Raw genomic sequence first — 19875 nt, 5'->3', positions numbered from 1 at the left:
TACTTATATACAATAGAAAGTGTTAAACTTTAATAGTAAAAATTAAGCTTTTAGCTTTTGATTAATGATGTTTAAACATAAGACGTTCGGCAAATTGAAACTATTCCGAGATTAACTGTCTTCTAATGCTAGGGGGAAAAGTGAGGCGTCACTTATGATAATTGGACAAGACATCCATTTAAATGTTCCTATTCAAGAATCTTTGTTTTAGGGTTATAATAGATAATGTTATTTTTAAAATTTATTTTGCTTAGAAAATTTCCTCTACTTCAATAAGAAGATGAATCTGATATAGCATTAATTCTATAATTTCCTTGTAGCTTTAGGAACTTTATGAAATTCTTTTTTAATGTTTAGGATGTAATTAAGATAAAACTAATTGGTCGATCTTACCTCATCTATTAAAGCTACCATCTGTTGTGCTGTGTCTAGTCTCGAAAAACTTCCTATATAGTTCAGAGCTTTTCCTATAACATCCTATAATAAAGAAGAAATTAATCTCAAACATGATATACAATTCAATAGAACACATATGCAATTTAATTTAAAATCTATTTCTGAATTACAATTTAAGCATTCAAAATATTCTTTTGTCAGGTTTACTATGTTTATTTAGGCATGTTCTGTTTAAATTTATTGTTAATTGTTGGTTTGATTTTTGTTTAGATGATGAAAAATGGCAAAATTTATTGAATTATGTCATTTATTTTATTTTAAACTTTTAATGGGCATAATTTTAGTGTTTTTTTATCCCATAATTTAGCAGCTACTTAAAATATTTAAATACTGTTTGAAAGTAAAAAAGCATATCATTTATCTTCAATAATTATATTCTCCATTTTTGTTTGTTGTAAAGCCTTCATTCTCCGATTTGATTTCAGTGCAATAATATTATTTTTTACAAGATCAGTTTTTTAAAAAAAAGTTAATCAATTTACTGTATTATGATATGATTCCCAACATAGTGGAGATGATCAACAGGACATTTCTGGAAGAACATCATCAGTATAAAGTATTTTATGATTAGAAAGTAGAAATTTAGAAAATAGAACTCTGTTCATGGTTTGTTTTTTAAAGTGAAGTGGCCTATGTTACATTTATGAGCAAGTCATGCCTAATTTATCACCAAAACTAGCATTTTGAGACTACTGGGTATGCTCTGAATTTCTGTCAAATGTTTGTAGACAGGTATCATTAAATTAAATATTTAATTCAAACTTTAATAACTTTTTATATTCTAAATTAAACATAATCTAATAGCATATTCAGATCCAAATTAATTTTAAAAAACAAAAGAAGTCAGTTTGAATTATTTTTTTTAAATGCATCAATTTTAGAGATATTAATATTATGTACTGGGGTGTGGACTGACTGTAAAGATTTAAAATATATTTCTTATACTTACCTTTACTCTTGGTACAGATTTTTGTGGTTCACTGATTGATCTTTTGTATACCAGACTATCATTTAATAAATCTTGATGAGCTTTTAATTCCGATATTATTGCTTGTTTTTGTGACAGGAAAGCTCCGAAATTCGGAAGTTTCTATGTAAAGAAAAAAAAATTATAAAATATTTTTATTTAAAATTAAAAAGTAACATTTTAAAGGAATAGAAATGAAAAAGCATTAAAAAAATCACTGTCCGTAAAAATAATATAAATATTTTTGTAGCTTACCTTGTGCACTATGCTTTCTATATCGATTACAGGTTTGCCTTTTTGTTGCTTTATAGTCGGGGGAGATTGTCCATTCCAATCCTCTGTATGAGGTAGAGTTTGCAAATAAAGCAATGCTTTTAGCCCCATTATGTAATCATCTATCACTGTTAAGTCTTGATTTTGGACAGCACTGCAAACCTGTTTAAAAATTAAAATTGAAATAGAGTTCACTTCATTGATATTCTTTATATATATATACACCTTAAAAATATATATGTCTGAATATGATGATTAAATAAAAATATTTTTTTAATAAGTTTCATGCATGAAAATAATAATTCTGATTTAAAAATATCTTTATAATAAGAAAACATTATCTGATGTTCTTGTAATACTATAAAATTTTATAAATTCAAAAAAAGAAAAAAAAATCTGGTCTTGAATTTTCTATTAAAAATACTAAAAGAATCTTCATATTAAAGTTTTTAGTTTGGTTCGTCATTTTTAAATTATTTAAGGTTCACTATAGAAATTAAAATCATAACATTATTTAGCACTTCTTAGATTATGGTCATGACTCCAAGCTTGAATTTCAGAATTGCGAAAACACCTAGTTTCTGTAGAAGATTATGCGAAGATTAGATTAATAATAAAAATGCGTGTGAAAACTTTTTTTTAAGATGTGTTGCAATCAATCTTCAAAAAAAAAAAAAAAAAAAACTATTTCCTCCCCATCAATAGAAATTATCATTATAATCCTTTTTGTATTCCAGTCTCTTTTCAAAACCAGCGCCTCAAACTGTTTCCAGTGGAGGTTACAGGATTAAAAAAAATGTATTTAAATTCATTAAACAATAACTCTAATAATTAAGTTTCGCCGTTTTTGTAGTTAAAAAAAACCATATTATACAGTTTTATTAACAGATTTTATCGTAATGCTCAATTATCATTATTTCGTTCATTTTTACAATCCATGTTCAGAAGGAGAGGGGGGCGAGCCAAAATGAAGAGAAATTTAAGTTAAGACTGGAGAATTAAGCGAGTATGGAGTGCATGAAAAAGGTGGGGCTCGGTATGAACTAAAAGCAGAGAACATTCGGATCATTTTATTCTACGGAATTAAATAAGAATAAAGATACAGAAGTTCACATTGTTCTTGTAGAAAAATCGAAGAATTTTCTATGGTTAAAATTTTTTGAGATGAAAAAATACATTTGTCTTCATAATAATTCTGAAACTCATTCAAGGATTTTACAAACAAGGAGCATTTATAATCAATACTAAGCAGTATTTTATTTTCATACAATGGAAGTTTGGAGAGGGGGTGCTAGCACAGATGTCTTCGTCATCTGACTGCGGTTCAAAATTACGAGGTCCATCCCAAAATAGCCTTAGCGTTGCTTTAAAACGGGGCGTTAATATAACTAAACTAAATTTTCATACAAATATGACATTCGCTATTAACGCCTTAACTATTAATTCGCTATTAACTTATTTTGGAATGAAATAACTTTATTTCCTAACTTATCGTTTAACTTATTTGTAAGTAGTCAATTTAAGAACAATTATGAGTTGACGTTAATAATTTGATTTGACATTAATAATTTGATTCCGTTTTTCTACAACAACGGCAGTTGCACAGAGAAGAAGAGGAGCACTTCTCTGTGAGCAGTTGTTTCCATAACCGGAGATGTTATTCATTAATTAAAACATTTCAGTAACATCTAAAATACGATGCAAGTGATTGGTCTCAGCGTACCGACATTTATCAAACTCGATAAAATTTAGATCGTCAATGTGTGATAAAAATACTTCAAAAGTTTTACAAATGGAATCTTAATATTTTTCAATTTTGCTTCAAATCCATTAATGTGTACTAATTTATGTTTCCCAATCCTCGAATTTAATCATTGAAAAGAATTTTCAATGGAAATAACTACAGAATATTTCCTTTACCTGCAAAACAGTGGCACCTGCATGTAAAAATTGCAAACCAGCATCAGCAGAATCTATGCCACCTGTAGCTAATATTGGAAATCCTGGTATAGCGTTGCCTATCGCAGAAACCGCCCTGAGAGCTATGGGTCTAATGGCATTTCCAGAAACTCCCCCGTAAGTTGTTCGTTGCTCTTTACCAACTGCTGGCCACGGTGTTGCATTACCTCTCAGTCCCATAAGTCCAGAGACAGTATTTGTAACCGTAACTCCGTCAGCGTTACCTGTAAAATAGATTAACAACTTCTATAATTCAAAGAACTCCCATCAGGAGCGGGGAGCTTATCCAGAGAACTAATTGAACTGTAAAGGCCTAAAACGTCGTTAATTTGATGGTGTCTAAAAATTTAGTCTTCTAATTTTAATTTCGAACCAAATCCACAGAATATGACATATAAGATCATTAAATAATTTGCCACTAGTAAATACCATTACAAATTACTGAATTATCACCTCTAAAGCTTATAAACTGAAATTAAATCATTCAAAGACGCTATAATTGGATACAAATATTTTATGTACGCCATGAATTCTTAATTGAAACAATAAGGTAGCGTATTCCTGAAACGGGAGATGCCATCTAATTAGATAATAAAAGAACAGTTTCAAGATTAAAAATGAACATGTATAAATAAAATAAACCATTTTAAAGTTTAAATAAGTTGTATTGTTTTTATATACTTATTTATACACATTATTGTTATATTAATTTACATATTATCTAAAAATTATTCTAGTAAACAAATTTTATATACCTTTCTTATTCCATAAATTAAAACACATGTTTTTATATTGATTCAATAAATAATTTAAAAGATAACATCTAAAATAAAAAAAAGTATTTTTATATGTTTCATTTGATTAATTTAAATATTATTTATACTATTGTATTAAAAATATATTTAAATAAATAGAAAAAGAAATTTAGTATTAAAATGTTAAAATTAATCATATATGCGCTCAAGTCTGGCTTATAAAATCCATGTGCCGATTTACAAAATATAAATCGTTGAACAGATAATTTAATTTTGATTTTCAACAAAGTTATTTGTTAGGTATTTTTAATACGTCATCAGACTAAAATTCCTAGCTATGGTTTGGATAGAAAGCGAAATTACTCTACCATAGGACACTAAATTGGTTATGGCAGTACTGACCAGGAAGCAAGTCTAATAACAAAATGTTTTTCTGCTCGTGTGTTTAAGATATGTATGAATGGGAAAAAACAGTAGCGCCTTTTGCTATTTATAAAAGACGGTGAACCAGAAGGGACCATCTATAGCCGATAATATTAGTAACACAGTGGGAGAAATGGCTGCAAGTTCCAATTAAATGAAAAAGATAAAATCTCATCAATTTACATTTCAAAATCTTAATTGCACTCCAGAACATCTAATTAAAATACCAACTTTCCTCCTTTCTAATCCTGATTTTTGTGAAATCATTCTGAATAAATTTAGTTTTTAAAACAAAGAATTTCCAGTTTCCGTCATTGCAGCAAACTTCACCGATTGCATCCAAAGGATTTTTCCGAATCACTTCATAATAGCCATTGATGGCTCAAAATCCCATTGCATTACCTCACTTACTGCTATTTTCTAAATCCAGAAATTTACTTATCGTATCCAAGCCATAGACTCCATTTTTACAGCTAGTTTTGGCGATTTATCAAACTTTGAATGAGATGACAGTCCCAGATAAGGATATTCTGATCCTTTCGAGCAATTATCCGGCCCTTATAGCACTCAAAAATATCACTTTGCTCTCGCCTCAAAAATTCACAAAAGTAAAAAACCTGAACCAAAAAGTTTCCTTTTTATGAGTATATATCACTCGGATATTTTATGAAGTGAAGAAGCAGATACTATTGCAAAAATAATTTATAGAATCCTTGCGTTTCTCAAACTGGATTTCTTCCGTCTTGGATATCCAATTGTAGAAAGAAATCCATCCAACTTGCCTCAGACAATTATCATAGGAACAAATATCGAAATTTAATTGAGAACTTTCTAGACATTATTACCATCAGTAAATGGACTAAAAGCAGAATTTAAGATAGACTCATTGCACGTCTAATTTGTAAAACGATCATAACACCAAATCTCTTATACAGATTCAATCTTTCTGACAGCCCCTTGTACATCAAGTGAAACGAAGTCAATGACGTTCTCCACATTCTATTAAAGTGTTCAAAGTATACAATCTACAGAGTTGCACTTTGGAAAAAACTTAAAATTGCTTGAATAAAGAACCGAACATCTTTCTTTCTTTTGCTTAAGCTCTCGCAAGAAAGCATCATTTAAGGTTCTTTATTTAAGCTCTCACATATATATATATATATATTTAACTGCAACCTCTCAGCACCCAGGGGTTAACAACCTTTGTCGCTATATCTCTCTCACACTGTTTACAATCAAGTTCAATAGCCGACAAATTAGATTCCGTTCGATTCATAGGGCGTTGTTGCCTAATAAAATCTTAATTTTTGTTTCACTAAATTTAATTCTTAAAGCTCTGCTTTATATTTTCATTTTTGCACATATGTATATAAATAAGTATTGCTGTTTTCCCTTATATATTTAAACATATTATATTGACAGAGGAAAACAGATTTTACAATGGTATGTATGACAGGATAAAGTGAATTGCAAAAATAAAACTTCTTTTATATTCAACTGCAAGAAGTTATAATTTATCATATCACGCTGAACTTGCAAAATTTCGTAAATAAGCTCTATTTTTTTTAATGTTCAATTCCTGCCGATTATTTTTAGTTATTTAGATTTTTTTAATATCATTAAAATGCATGTTTCTTAGAAGAAAAGTGCATCAAACGCCTCTCCAAGTTATTTTTTTTTATTATTATTTTTGTTATTTGCAGAATTTGACAAAGTATGAAAGAATTTTTTTTTTGAAGTTTCCTTCTTAAAATGCAATAATAATAATTTTCAAATTACATTGAGGATGATATCCCTTATCCGATTTTTAAAAATTTAACTATGAATGATATTCACATGGCTGCAAATACGTTATTTCAGCCGTTCACCTCGAAGTTATTCTCTTTTTTTATTATTATTCTTTAGGCAATTAATGAAAATAAAACTCAAAGATGAAAGCTTATTATAATTTCAAATGTGGCAACATAAAATGAATGGTAAAATTTAATTTTAATTTCAGTCGAAAAAGATTGGTATTTAGAATTTAATTGATAAAAATGTAATTTACTACTAGGAGTTAAAAAGAAACTTAAAATTATTTTGGCCGTTATTTTTCTCTCTTATTTTATTAAAAGCAATAATTAATAAAAAATAGCAGACGGGACATTTTCCTTACCTCTGTGCGCTGCTTTTGCAATGCTTACTATATCTGTGACATTGGGTGTCAGTTTTGGAAAAAACGGAATCTTCACTGCTTTTCTTACCCATTTACAGATATTTTCTACAATATTAGGATCCTGAAAACGAAATCAAATAAAATCAGCTCTCTACAAGCAGTAAGCACTCATTCTCATTCGCCTTATATACTTTTTCCAGGTGTGGCAATTAATCTTAATTCTTAAAGAAAATAGTTTGTACCTTTGGAGAAAAGTAACAAATACTTTATTCGAAATCTAAATCTACATCGATCAGAAAAGCTAGAACTATCTGCTTTTCAATTAGAGAATCTCTTCCTAGAAAACTTGTTCATATTTTGAAACGATCCAGTCAGCAAGCTATTTTTTTCAGTAATTGTTGAAGTGGTGCTTAGAAGTTGTATGAGATATCGATGAAAATATGTAATTCGAAGAACCCAAGTCTGGTGAGTAGGGCAAGAGTTTCTATTCATACGCAGAAATGATATATCCAACGTCTATCATTGTTAAACAATAAAACCTTTTTTGCAGAAAAAAAAAATCCGTGTCTTGCAGCCTAAACTAGATGCTTTCCAATCAATGGATGGTTCAAACTAATCCGTTGTTGATGGTAGCGTACAGTATTCATTGTTCCATTCTTTCTTTTGTTCCAAACTAGGCTTATTAAACAAAGTATCACGTAAATTTTAAATTATTTGCACGTTAATAGTTTTTGATACTGTCCTAACAACAAACTGGAATAACAGTTGAGAGTGTAGACCAACCCTTGTTCCCTGTGCTGTTAAGCGAAGAAATTAAGAATTAACCGACATACCCAGGATAGGAAGTATTGTTTTCTTTGTAAAATAGGATTATATTTTATTTCATAATTTCTGCTTATCCTACCTTAAATGTAGAAAAAAAAAAGCTTATTAATTATGAAATAGCTTTCATAATTATTAATTCCTTTACTTAATCAAATCTAATTTTCTTGATCCAATTAAAATATCAAATTTATACTATAATTTTCAGTATATTCAGTTATTGGTAATTTAATCGCTCAATTCTCGTAAAAATTTACTTTTATCGATAATAAGACTATTTATATCACAAATTGCCAATTCATCTTCCATTGATTTCATAATTTTTATTATTGTTGTAAAGATGTCGTCCTAGCTTATAATTGTTCCACGGCTCATAATAGTTTTTATTATTGTTGTAAAGATGTCGTCCTAGCTTATAATTGTTCCACGGCTCATAATAGTTTTTATTATTGTTGTAAAGATGTCGTCCTAGCTTATAATTGTTCCACGGCCAAACTAACATTTTTTGTAACATCGTTTAATAATTAATCAATCACCAATATTGATTACATGAATTTCTTGAGATAAATGGTGATTTGGGGGAAATTTTCTACAAATTTAGCATCAAGATAGAATCTCAGAAGATCACAGATTGTTCCTGTATTGTTCCAAGATTTTTTTTTTTTTTTTTTTTTTTTTGTAATTTATGACAAAGCAAGCAGAAAGATTCGAGGAATTCTGCCGGCGTCTTAGACGAAAAGTGTTAGAATAAGATTGAATTGATTTGCGAGTGATAACATTTTACACAAAATAAATTACACACTTCTACAACTAAAACTGACCTATATGTGAAACATGGAATATCACAATTTTAGTCCATTTCAATGACCGTCTTGAAGAAGATCCACCAAACAATTCACAGCTGTTCGTCACGCCAATTATTATTTAATATATTCGAATATATTCACGAATAATATATTCGAAAGCCATAATATATTTGAAACTTCATAATTCAGACATTTTCAGTCCCAAAATTTCAATTTTACTTAAAGTATTAGTGAACAAGTGCAACTTACTTACAATTAGTGTAATTTTACTTAAAGTATTAGTTATACTATGACTAACAGAACTAGTGAATTATAAACAAAAGAAAGAAATTAAACTACGTCACTTTATTTGAATAATTATTGGCGTCATTCTTTATGCTCATTCTAATGCTCTAAATTCTTTACGTCATTTAGAGCCTATTTCAATTGGAAATATGTATCTTTTCATAACTATTTATTGGATCACGATTAGAATGGAGACTTTCACTACTATTCTTTTAGGGTAAGGAAATTGAATATATATTTTTTTTTAATCTTCTGCTATGTACCTACTTGAATTATGTTTTTGTTCACGAAGCATGTTTGAAAACATACAGATGCAAATTAATTTTATATTTCCTTTTTACCTATTCTAATATTTGCCCTGAGTGCTTCTAGATTATCAAACCTTTGAATTAAGTAAGAGGCCATCAAACAATACAACTGCATCCTTAATAATTAAAATTGTATTATTAATAACAAATGTGTCTTACTTGACCGCAGGCTAAGCCCATTCCTCTTTCACCCATTCCTTGAGGACAAGATAGATTCAATTCCAAAGCATCCGCACCGGCTTCCTGTAGCAGAAAAAAAAAAAAAAAAAACGTGTTTTCATGTTTATGAATTTACATTTATGTTCATTAAATATATATATATATATATATCAATACCGAATAAATATTGGAAATTAGAAGTCAATGAATAGAGAAGTTCCCATCTTCATACTCACTTCCGCCAACTTTGCCAACTCCGTCCAGTCTTGTTCGTCATAGGCACACATAATGCTGGCAATGATAATCTGAAAAAGTTCACAGTATCTTTAATGTCTAGAAGACTTTGATATAAATAGCAAAAGATAAGTTTAAGTTGTTTTATCTAACTATGCAACCTCAACCTAAAAGTTGATCAAATAAAAGATTACATCCTGAAATTTGAAATTTTTTCAACCAAATTGAGAATTATTTGACCCATGATTCTTGATTTCAGTCAAATAAATGATTATTTGACTTACCCAATCATCAGCTATCAAACATTCTTTGAAGACAATGAAGGAAAACATGCGTACTCAGTTCCCACTGCCATATGACCCTTTTTCTTAAACCACACTAATTTGTGACAGTTCAAACCGAATTTTTTTTTTTTTTTTGTTGAAATCTTTTACTGCATTTTCAAAATTAGTCAAACCTTTTCTAATTCAATGCTAAAGCTTATTCTAAGCGGCTTATGGCCAGATTTAAAATTGTAATTTTCTTAATTTTTGATTTACACAAAATTTTGTTTTGAATTGAAGAAAAGTTCATTGGTATAGGCGCTTAAGAAGTCGAACAAGATCTCAAATGAAATGCTACCCCCCCCCCTCCCCATCAATCAAAAATAAAGTTGTTGTATTGGTAATATCAACGTCTCTTAATCAAAAAAAAAAAAATTGCTGTCGTATACATATACTCCGATTACAAACTCAGAGGGTTTAATAATAATGGATGTCAAGAGAAATGAAAACTTTTGTGCGACATGATGAAAATAATAAAAAATTATATGCAATATATATTCTAAAAAATAAAATTCAGAAAAATCGAGAATTACTTTGTAGATCATTAAATGTTAATTTATAAAAGCATAGAAAAATTTTCATCCAAATCATAAATAGCTGTAATTTTTAGAGATCAAATCGTTACCTCAACAAAAACGCACATTTTGACGGCATGCCTTTTCCGTCGGCTTTAATATCTTTGTTCCTCTAATATAATTAAAATAATTTAATTAATTTCTGTCCTATAACTGTTTTAATTACCAGTCTCAAATGGTAATTTTATACTCATTATCATTCGTTTTTATGATTACTAATTATCTGAGTTTTCTACAATAGTTTTCTATTTTGCGAATTTATTTTTTAACTGAATACATTGAAATGGTTAAATCGAAAAGAATATTTATCAGTTATTTCTTACATGATCTGGAAAGTCCTCTTTCAGCTCCTTTATACTGCGCAACCAATACGCCATAGTTTTCTCACTAATAAGTTCAATGTTGAGGAAAGAGCCTTGACCGGGTCCGTAGACATGGCCAGATGTAGTTCCTCGGATGATTCTCGGCGAAACATTTGTGACAATATCCTGTTGTGCAAATAAAAAAAAAATTGTGGTTGTTGTTGTTTTTTTTTTTTTTAATACGCACAAATAAATCTTAGTTCATTGGGCGATTAAAATATTAAATTGTTCTTTCAACTTGTTGCGACATAAATCGTAAATATTTTATTTAAAAGTAGCCAACGATTATTTTAATAATTGTAAATTTTATTTTGTAAATAGTTGTAAAATTCAGAATGGCAACAGTGATGTTTTTGGAACTTGTTGTTTAAAAACGATGCTAGAATGTTGAATGAAAATAAGTTGATGTAAATTTGATAATATTATCTATAATGTAATAAGATTTAGTTTTATAGTAAGTTTGTCTGCATTTTATTTTTGTTGACGCACGAACACGACAAACTCCTTAACATTAAAACAATCATTAATTGAAAACCGTTTTCCTTTTTAAGAAGCATTTCTATTTTATTAACGGAAAAAAACTGATTTTTAACTCTTTAATGTCGTCAATAAGAGATTTTAGTATATCTTCAGTGCATATCAGTGTTTGTCAGCTGGCAATTCGTGATTTTTTTAAAAAATTTCTTTTGGCTTACGATCTAATGTCAAAAAAAAAAAAAAAATTAAAGAATAATACTTTTGCTTATTTTATTTGTTTTTTCTTTAAAAGAGTATTAAATTCTATTTTATTAAGAATTCTCACAAACAGATGTAATTATAAATGAGGAATCTTCTCATAAATACTCTTTTTTAGGTATATCTATTTTTTATAAAATACAAATGTTTACAATATACAAAATTCTAATGCTGCGATATGCCAAAATTCAATCCAGTATTCTAAGAAGGCTGTTAAACAACTAGTTGTAATTGGATTGGATCTAAACTCAAATGCATTTGCAAAAGTGAACCTGGTACTCCTTAAAATATTGGTTGTTTTCTTATTCCATAACGGCATCCAATTAAATCAAAACCCTTAACAATTCTCTTTCACTAATTTCATTAAAATATATCATTTTGTTTTATTTTTCCAAAATGAAAATATGCAAAATCCGTTATAAGGTACAGAGCGGTACAGGAATTACTGAGCTTAGAATATGCTTTATCACTTACCTTTTCCAGTGCGAATGTTTTAGTAAGTGCGAAACCCCAGCCAGCCTCGAAAGCTCGTCTTATCATAGGACTGCTCGTGGTGGGCGTAGCACTCGCTAAACCAAAAGGATTTTTGAACTTCAAGTCACAAAGCTCGACGCTTAGATCTACTAGATCCACAGGTGTGAAGAAAGGTGGTAGAGATGGCGTTTCAGGTACCTTTGCATTGTGTAAAGACTGCAATGCATAGAAATAAAAAAGAAGCGTAAACAAAATTTTTTGCTTAGAAATAAAATTCTTTTGCTGTCATGTTATACTGAAAATTCCGAAACATATCAAAACATTTTGCATAATTATTTATTGCACGATTAAAAACAAACATAAAAATTTCATGATTCGAATTAATCAAAGTATCATACTAATTGATAGTTTGATAACTGATAATTAATTGATGATAAATTCGAAATTGATCTTAATTCGATCAATTATTGAATGATTAATTTGATAATTGACTGTAAATTGATGATTAATCGTGGCATTAATCATCAATTAATATCATGACATGGGACAATATTTTCTTTTTAGAATCCTCATGAACAAATGGGTAAGAAGAAAAATAGGTATTTCCCAGCACGGTCACGGAATCTTTCCTCGTTTTGTGGGGACATATGCAACAATCATAAACTCATCATAATCAACAAGTTGGTTGACAACAGCCATCGATAGAGAAAAGGCCCAAATATCAATTTATATGTTAAATGGCATATGTATTTCCATTAGATGATATTACCAAAAATGCTTCGAAAATAAAGACTAAAAAAATCCACCATTTTTGGCAACTGTTAAGATTCTACTTTTGCATCTATTAATTAATTTAACACATGTTGCAACTGTTTGCGTAAAAATTATTCAAAGGGTTTATGAAAGACCCCATTGTCTAATATTTTGCCAAATGACGTATGGGGGGGGGGACTTGAAAATAATTAAATTTATCAATTGCAAAAGAATGAAGTTATAAAAGAAAAAAAAACATTTTAACTATCTGTTTTTTTATTATTTATTTTTATTGATCAAAAAAAGAAAATTTTATATTAAGGTTTGTTTTTTTGGGATACATATCTTATATGTTTAAAAGAATTTATTAATCAATTCACCGGTCCCCAACTACTAAACCAATGAGTCAATTTCTATTTTATATGAAAGCTCATGGCCTCAAATTACATTATCAATGATCATCTGACCCTCCCTCCCTTCACTCACATAGCCCTTAATTTTTTAGGCTTATCACAAAATAAAACTTTTACAGAGTCTCCAGCTTCAAGTACTGGTCGGATTTTGACAATTCAATGCGCTATTTTGCAAACATAGTTAATCAAGCGGAATACTCTTTGATTACAGTTTTTATGCAAGTTTTAAACAGTATTTGAGATCTGCATGGAGTTTCAAAAACATTACAAAATATCTTCTGTAGATGTTATATTGTATTTTTAGATTCGTGTATTCTTAAGATTTTACAGTTAGAGATCTAGTTCTAGCCACAGCTACAGGTTAGATTAATATTACCAGCGAACCAACTGATCACAAAATACCGCTAGTTAGAAGTTATCTTTTTGTGGGAAGACTATTTCTGCAATTATGAAGGCATTCAATGCACTAAGTTTGATGAATAACACTTAAATCACACTCACAACCTTATAAAGTGGTAAAATGTATAAAGTGGTACCTGAATGTAGCTATGGATGTACCAAGCAGCTGTTTTTCCATCATTTGTAGCTTCGACTGTTGTTTCTGAAATTCCTGCCAGATCCCCTCCACAAAACACCCACGGTTCAGAGGTCTGCATGGTATGAAGATTGACTTTTGGAAGACCGTCGCTCGTCAATTCCAGTGGCGATAAAGCTTTGATTACTGTTGAAAACGAATGGAATTTTATACAAAAATAATCAGAACTTACGTCTTTTATATTTCGTAAAAGTTTGTAAGTATGCAATGTTATTAAACGATTCAAAACTAAGCACAAAGACGAGTTTATTATAAATTAGACATACTCATGCGGTAGTGAACAAATTCCAATATAATCACATTGTATGTGGTCTGTGTTTTAAAGATTTGCAATTGGTTGCACTTTGCAAAGAAACATACTAATTCAAGTGAATATAAAACGCATAAAATGACGATTGCTTTTTAATTGCGTAATCGCATCCAATTATATTTGAAATAACATAGTACATGCGTTCCAGAACATTCATTTATTAAAGTTTTCTTTTTGTGTCATCATTATATTTCACTGAATTCAGGCATGCTATCAATTCATGCACGTTGAAAATAAAAATATATTTAGAAAAAAATCCAAACATTTTAAATATGTATAAGTAAATATATTTTAGCAATTGCGTAGACGAATAGAAGACATTTTCGAAATTTTAAAAGTTTGATTTATTTTACCACGGAAGGCATAATTTATGTACAAAGAATAAGTGGTAAGAAATACGTCAGTCTACACAAGAGCAGAAGAAACAGAAATTTTTCCCTTCGATCATTTTACTATGAGATTTTTATAAGGATTGCTTTGACACGTGTAGTATTAGGAAAGGGAAATTTAGATATCTTTAAAAGAATGTTGCAAGCATTAAAACATTTTATACTTCACTCGGAGTGTGAGAAAATGCTGAGACTAGCAGTTTTATATAGTGTGTGTACAATTAATTAAATAAAAAAAGTGGGAATAGGATCAGGAAATAAGATACCAATTTAGAATGAAATTAATATGGTCTAAATTGAGATTAAAAAAATTAGGAAATTAATTAGGATTTTAATTATATTAAGAAATATCATATATATATATATATATATATATATATACAGTTGATGACATCATATGAATGAAATAAAGATATGAAAACAAACTTATTTCATTTTTAATTAATTTTATAATTCGTTTTAGATTTTAAATGTCCTTAATTACTGAATTTAAAATTCAATTTTAAATAGCGGTAGGGGTCCTATAGAACTTTTTCGCATACTCTCTAATAAAAGCTTTAACCCCCTCCCCCTCCTTCCGCTTAATATTGTGAATCTTCGACAAGGCCATAACTATCACGAATCACGATATTTGTATTTTCAGAAATCCACACATGAGAGTCATATGCTTCGTAATAGAATAAAGAAAATCGGTACAAGAATATTAATTGCTAGCATTGGTGAACAGTAGTTTACAAAATATCAGTTCTTTGGTGTGAATCTAATGAGCGATCTTTGGCAATTTTCCTTTTTTAGCAATTAATCCCTGAAATGCAATTAATACACAAATACCAGAAAATTGAACATATTTTTGATGCCTTTTTTTTTCCAATCGATTGAAATCAAGATCTGACATATAACTTCAGCTATAATACCAATATCACATAAATATATATGTGGGGGGGGGGTCTAAGCAATAACAAGTTCAGATGATATTTTAGAATTTAATGAATGACAATAAAATTAAGTTAATGATGAACAAATGATGATGACTAATTTACAGGATGAAGTGGATAATCAAATTCAGCGCTAACATGCAAGTTCGTCTTTTAACAATAGGTCCCAATATTTCGTCTTTTTAAACACGTCGTAATCATCTCGTCTCGTCTAGGCGTCAACAGTCCGTTGCTCTTGTTTCCTCCACCAGAGGCGCTGCTTAGTGGCGGGAAGTGAGGTCAGAGGGGTCGCTCAATAGCGGGAAGTGTGATACCTGGCACCACATATATATTTTTTTAATTATTGTGTTTACATACATACAAAGTCAAAGAGCAAGCTAATATTCGAAAATACAAGCTGACAGACGGTCCACTCTCCCACAGATTTGGTTCAGAATTTGTTAAGAATTTACAATTTAGATGACAAATCTGTGAATCCAATTGTATTTACTTAAGTTTCTATGTTTTGGAATTACCGTGCTTAGAAAATGAAATATATAAAAATACAGATGGAGAGAATATCAAACCCTTAATAGATATGGTTCCAATTCCATACAGATGGTCTTTCAGATGTTAGACTTGTGTATCAAATTTTACATATTTAGCTCTTTATGTTTCGTACTTATCGTATCCACTTATATTCGAATAGTTAGACAGGCTTCTTCTTAATGGAATTTTTTTTTTTTTTTTTTTTCAAAAGGTTGGAGACATGGAGGTTTGTCAAAATCTCGAGGTCGAATTTTTTTTAACGATTATATGAGAAATAAAAGTTCTCCTTGTATAAAAAAAAATAAATAAAAAGGATCACGCACTTACGATGAATTCATTTCGTATCATGGATAAATTTTAGAATGAGAGAGCAACATAGATTACAGCAATATTGATCGGAATAAATTTCATTTTTGGTTAAAAAAAGTTAAATCTATCAGCTATAAACATTAATGTATTTAGCTTCAAAATATTTTTTGCAGATAAATACAGTGACTTTGAGCCTTTTATGCTCTACAGAAAAAAAGTTCGAAATTAATAACGATTTTAATCTTTTGCACTTGGAAAAGTAATTCGATGCAAAATTATTCACCTAATACAAGGGCTTGTTTATTGTTCCGAAAAATAAATATATTCAATTGTTTCAAGTTGAATTTCCCCCCCAAAAGTTAATTTATATCGTTTTACCATTCCGTAGTGTTTTTTAATAATCAAAATTGAAAAATAAACAATTAAAACGTCAAAATGATGCACTGTCTTGAATAGTGGCCATGTCTTCTCTCCAGTGCAATTGCTTAAAATAATGCGTTTCAAATTTTATTACAATACACATTATTTAAAAATTTATTACCAAATTTTGTCACAATTTTGCACCATATTTAATTTGGAATAAAAACCTATTAGGGTAAAGGCGTTTTTTTTTTTTTTTTCGAAATGAAATATATTTTTTTACCGATTAATTACCGCCTTACACTCTTAGGTTAATGTAGGTCGGTATGGGAATTTTCCATAATTAAGAATTTTTTTGAACATGACTAATGTAAAATAATCTCTGGCAGAAAGATTTTTCAAAAATTTTAATTGACTTGATGCTTTACTCAAAGAACGAAGTAGCAGTTGCTAATTTCTCTACACATTAATTACTTCGAATTAATGGCACGTTTCCATCTTAATTAACAAATTCAAATAAAAGAAACAACGACAACAAAATTTTATCTTCCATTACCTTTTTCTTCTTTCAGCGTGGAACCGAAAGCCGATATAATGAAATTTGCCTTGAGGGTAATCTTCTGCTCTTCGTCAGTTATCCAGTTTCCTTTTTCATCCTCTTCGTTGCGGCAGAACTCCATGGCATGGATCTTGCCTTCGTGCAAGATGACTCTTTTGGGCGACAGGAAAGGTATGAACTCGCATTTTTCCTCTCTTGCCAATTCCACCTACGGAGAAATGAGTTCAAAGCATAAGCAGTTGAAAAGAAATGTCATGGTACCGCGTGAATATTTTTTTTTTCAGTACTTTTGATTTCAAATACATCAGCAGAGCTACATTAGATACTCTAGGGACCCCTAGGGAATGGAGTTACCGTTCCTCTCCTTTCTTTCTGTCCAATATCTAAAATCAGATGCTTTTTTTACTTTGTTGTTGACTTAATTTAATCTTTATGTGAGCAGTTTTAAGTAGCTTTTGGCTAAATGAAATAAAGCATGTAAATGGGAGACCTTCAAAAATGCTAGTTACAGTATCTCATATACAAAAAAATAAATATTCAAGTAAATTTAAACAAAATAATAAGAAATTACAAAACTTTGTTAAAAATATATGATTCAGACTTTTATTAAAAATATATAAGAGTTAATACTATTTAATTACAAAAGTGGAAATTTTTAAGGACTTTTTTATTTTCTCATATACGTAGTGTAGAGAAAGTAAAGTAATCGTTAAATAATTTGAACTCGAAATTTTGACGAATCAACACGTTTTACACCTCCCCGCTTTCAAAAAACAGTTTTTTTTTTTTTTTTTGAAAATGTACGTCTGTTTGTCTGTCTGTGGCAAATATAACTCAAAAACGCTTTGAGTTAGAGGGCTGAAACTCGGTGTACAGTCTTGACACCAAATTTGCAGATTTCTATCAAATTTTGAGCAAAATCCGTCCTGAGGAAGTCCGTCTATCCTACTTTTCAAATATAACTTAACACAAAAACTATAAAATGAAGAGAGCTAGGTACAAGGGGTGTTCAAATGAAAAGGTACGAAACGACACTGTGGGTATAAATGAAGACTTTATTCAAAGTATACATTATAGGTTTGAGCACAACGATCCCATTGATTAACGAGCGAAGGGTTCCTTATTCCCAGAATTCCTGTAGCCGTGACGAGACCCAGCCCTTCACAACGTCCTTGAGTTCGCCGTCCGAGTTGAAGCGTTTCCCTTTCTGATGTTTTTTCAGGGAACCAAACACATGAAAATCGCAGGATGACCTGTCGGGGCTGTATGGCGGATGGTGGAGCTGCTCAAACTTGAACTTGGCCAGTTCCGCGTGTGTGACCCCGGAGACATGTGGACGCGCGTTATCATGGAGCAGAACCACACCCTCCATGAGTAACCCCGGTCTTTTGTTCTTGGTGGACCTGCGTAGTCTTCGGAGTGTCTCACAGTACACATCGGTACACATTAATGGTTCTTCTGTGCTCGAGGAATTCAACAAGTAGCGTCAATTGAACGGCGCTCTTTATAAAAGCTTCTGCTATCTCCTGCGCATGCGGGCGCCCGCGCATGCTCCGATCTACGCCGCTACGTTCTCCCATAGCGGCATAGGCAAATATGTTAACAGTTACGTAGTTACGACGTTTCATACCTTTTACAAAACCTACCTACACCCGTTGTAGATAAAATTTGATACAAAGAATTAGAATTTCTAATCTAGATAGCTTTCAAATTTTGGGCCAAATCCAACTACGGGTTGACTATCTGTCGGTCTGCATTTTTAAAAAAATGTAAATACTATAATTCAAAAATGCAGTGACTTTGATATAACAAATTTGATATGGATTTTGTGACTACAAATGCAGTTTTGTATCAGAATTTTGTTTCAATAGGTTATGAAAAACGGTAATAAAACATGAATTCGATGTTCGGATAGTACTAACGCATGCCAGGGATTCATCACCAAATAACTTGCCAAAGACGATACGATAGATGAAGTAAAAATGCTAAATTTACGCCAAAATTTCATATTTCGTAACTGTTATACGCCAATGCGATGTAAGGAGTTCTCTGGCATAACAAATTTATTAAAGAGTATACAAGAAAGTTTTTGAAGAGATCACTCCCGCTGGTTAGAATTATAAAACAACGCAACATAAAACTTAGAAAAATTACTGAGAATATGTTTAGAATATTGTTTTAAAATGTAAACTATATTAGATTTTAATTTTAATTATTTCGAAGGAACAGACCTTTTCAATTAAGTAAAAGCACAAAATTAACTTATACTAAGAATCCACAAAAAATCTCTCACTTTCCCTAAAGTTGTGGAACCCTTCTGTAGTTGTCTAATTAATGATTCGGCCTTGTACATCAGTCATGTACTTTTTCTTAAATTTTCGTAATTTCTAAGGCGTATAAATGAGAATGAAACAAACTTACTAAGTCATACTCATGCTAGGTTATTAATCATTGCCATTACAATTTTACATTTTTTTTTTTTTTTTTTTTTTTGTTACTGAAATAGAAAAGGCTGGAAAAGTTTTTTTAAGAATTTCCTTTTCTTATGATTATATTTTAAAAATATTTTAAGAAATCTTTCCTGCTTCTTCACTTGTAAATTAAATTCTTGAATAAATTTAATATCCATATTTAACACATCTTTAACCGAAAT

General features: G+C 30.0%; 1 protein-coding gene across 1 annotated transcript in view; it reads right to left on the bottom strand.

Moving 5' to 3' along the window:
* Positions 1 to 19875, bottom strand: part of LOC129969332 (dihydropyrimidine dehydrogenase [NADP(+)]-like) — a 44996-nt gene that overhangs the window by 538 nt on the left and 24583 nt on the right. The window contains exons 11-21 of the mRNA XM_056083861.1: positions 17220 to 17430; positions 13774 to 13958; positions 12072 to 12287; positions 10824 to 10988; positions 9605 to 9673; positions 9369 to 9452; positions 6989 to 7109; positions 3617 to 3879; positions 1679 to 1858; positions 1406 to 1546; positions 394 to 477 (exon numbers count right to left, since the gene is read on the bottom strand). Of these exons, the coding sequence (XP_055939836.1) occupies positions 394 to 477; positions 1406 to 1546; positions 1679 to 1858; positions 3617 to 3879; positions 6989 to 7109; positions 9369 to 9452; positions 9605 to 9673; positions 10824 to 10988; positions 12072 to 12287; positions 13774 to 13958; positions 17220 to 17430 (1719 nt within the window). The remainder of the gene's footprint in view (positions 1 to 393; positions 478 to 1405; positions 1547 to 1678; positions 1859 to 3616; positions 3880 to 6988; positions 7110 to 9368; positions 9453 to 9604; positions 9674 to 10823; positions 10989 to 12071; positions 12288 to 13773; positions 13959 to 17219; positions 17431 to 19875) is intronic.

Source organism: Argiope bruennichi, chromosome 5, assembly GCF_947563725.1.
Source record: "Argiope bruennichi chromosome 5, qqArgBrue1.1, whole genome shotgun sequence".
Lineage (NCBI taxonomy): Eukaryota > Metazoa > Arthropoda > Arachnida > Araneae > Araneidae > Argiope > Argiope bruennichi.
The sequence above is the reverse complement of the archived record's forward strand: the minus strand, read 5'-3'. Positions and strand labels throughout refer to the sequence as shown.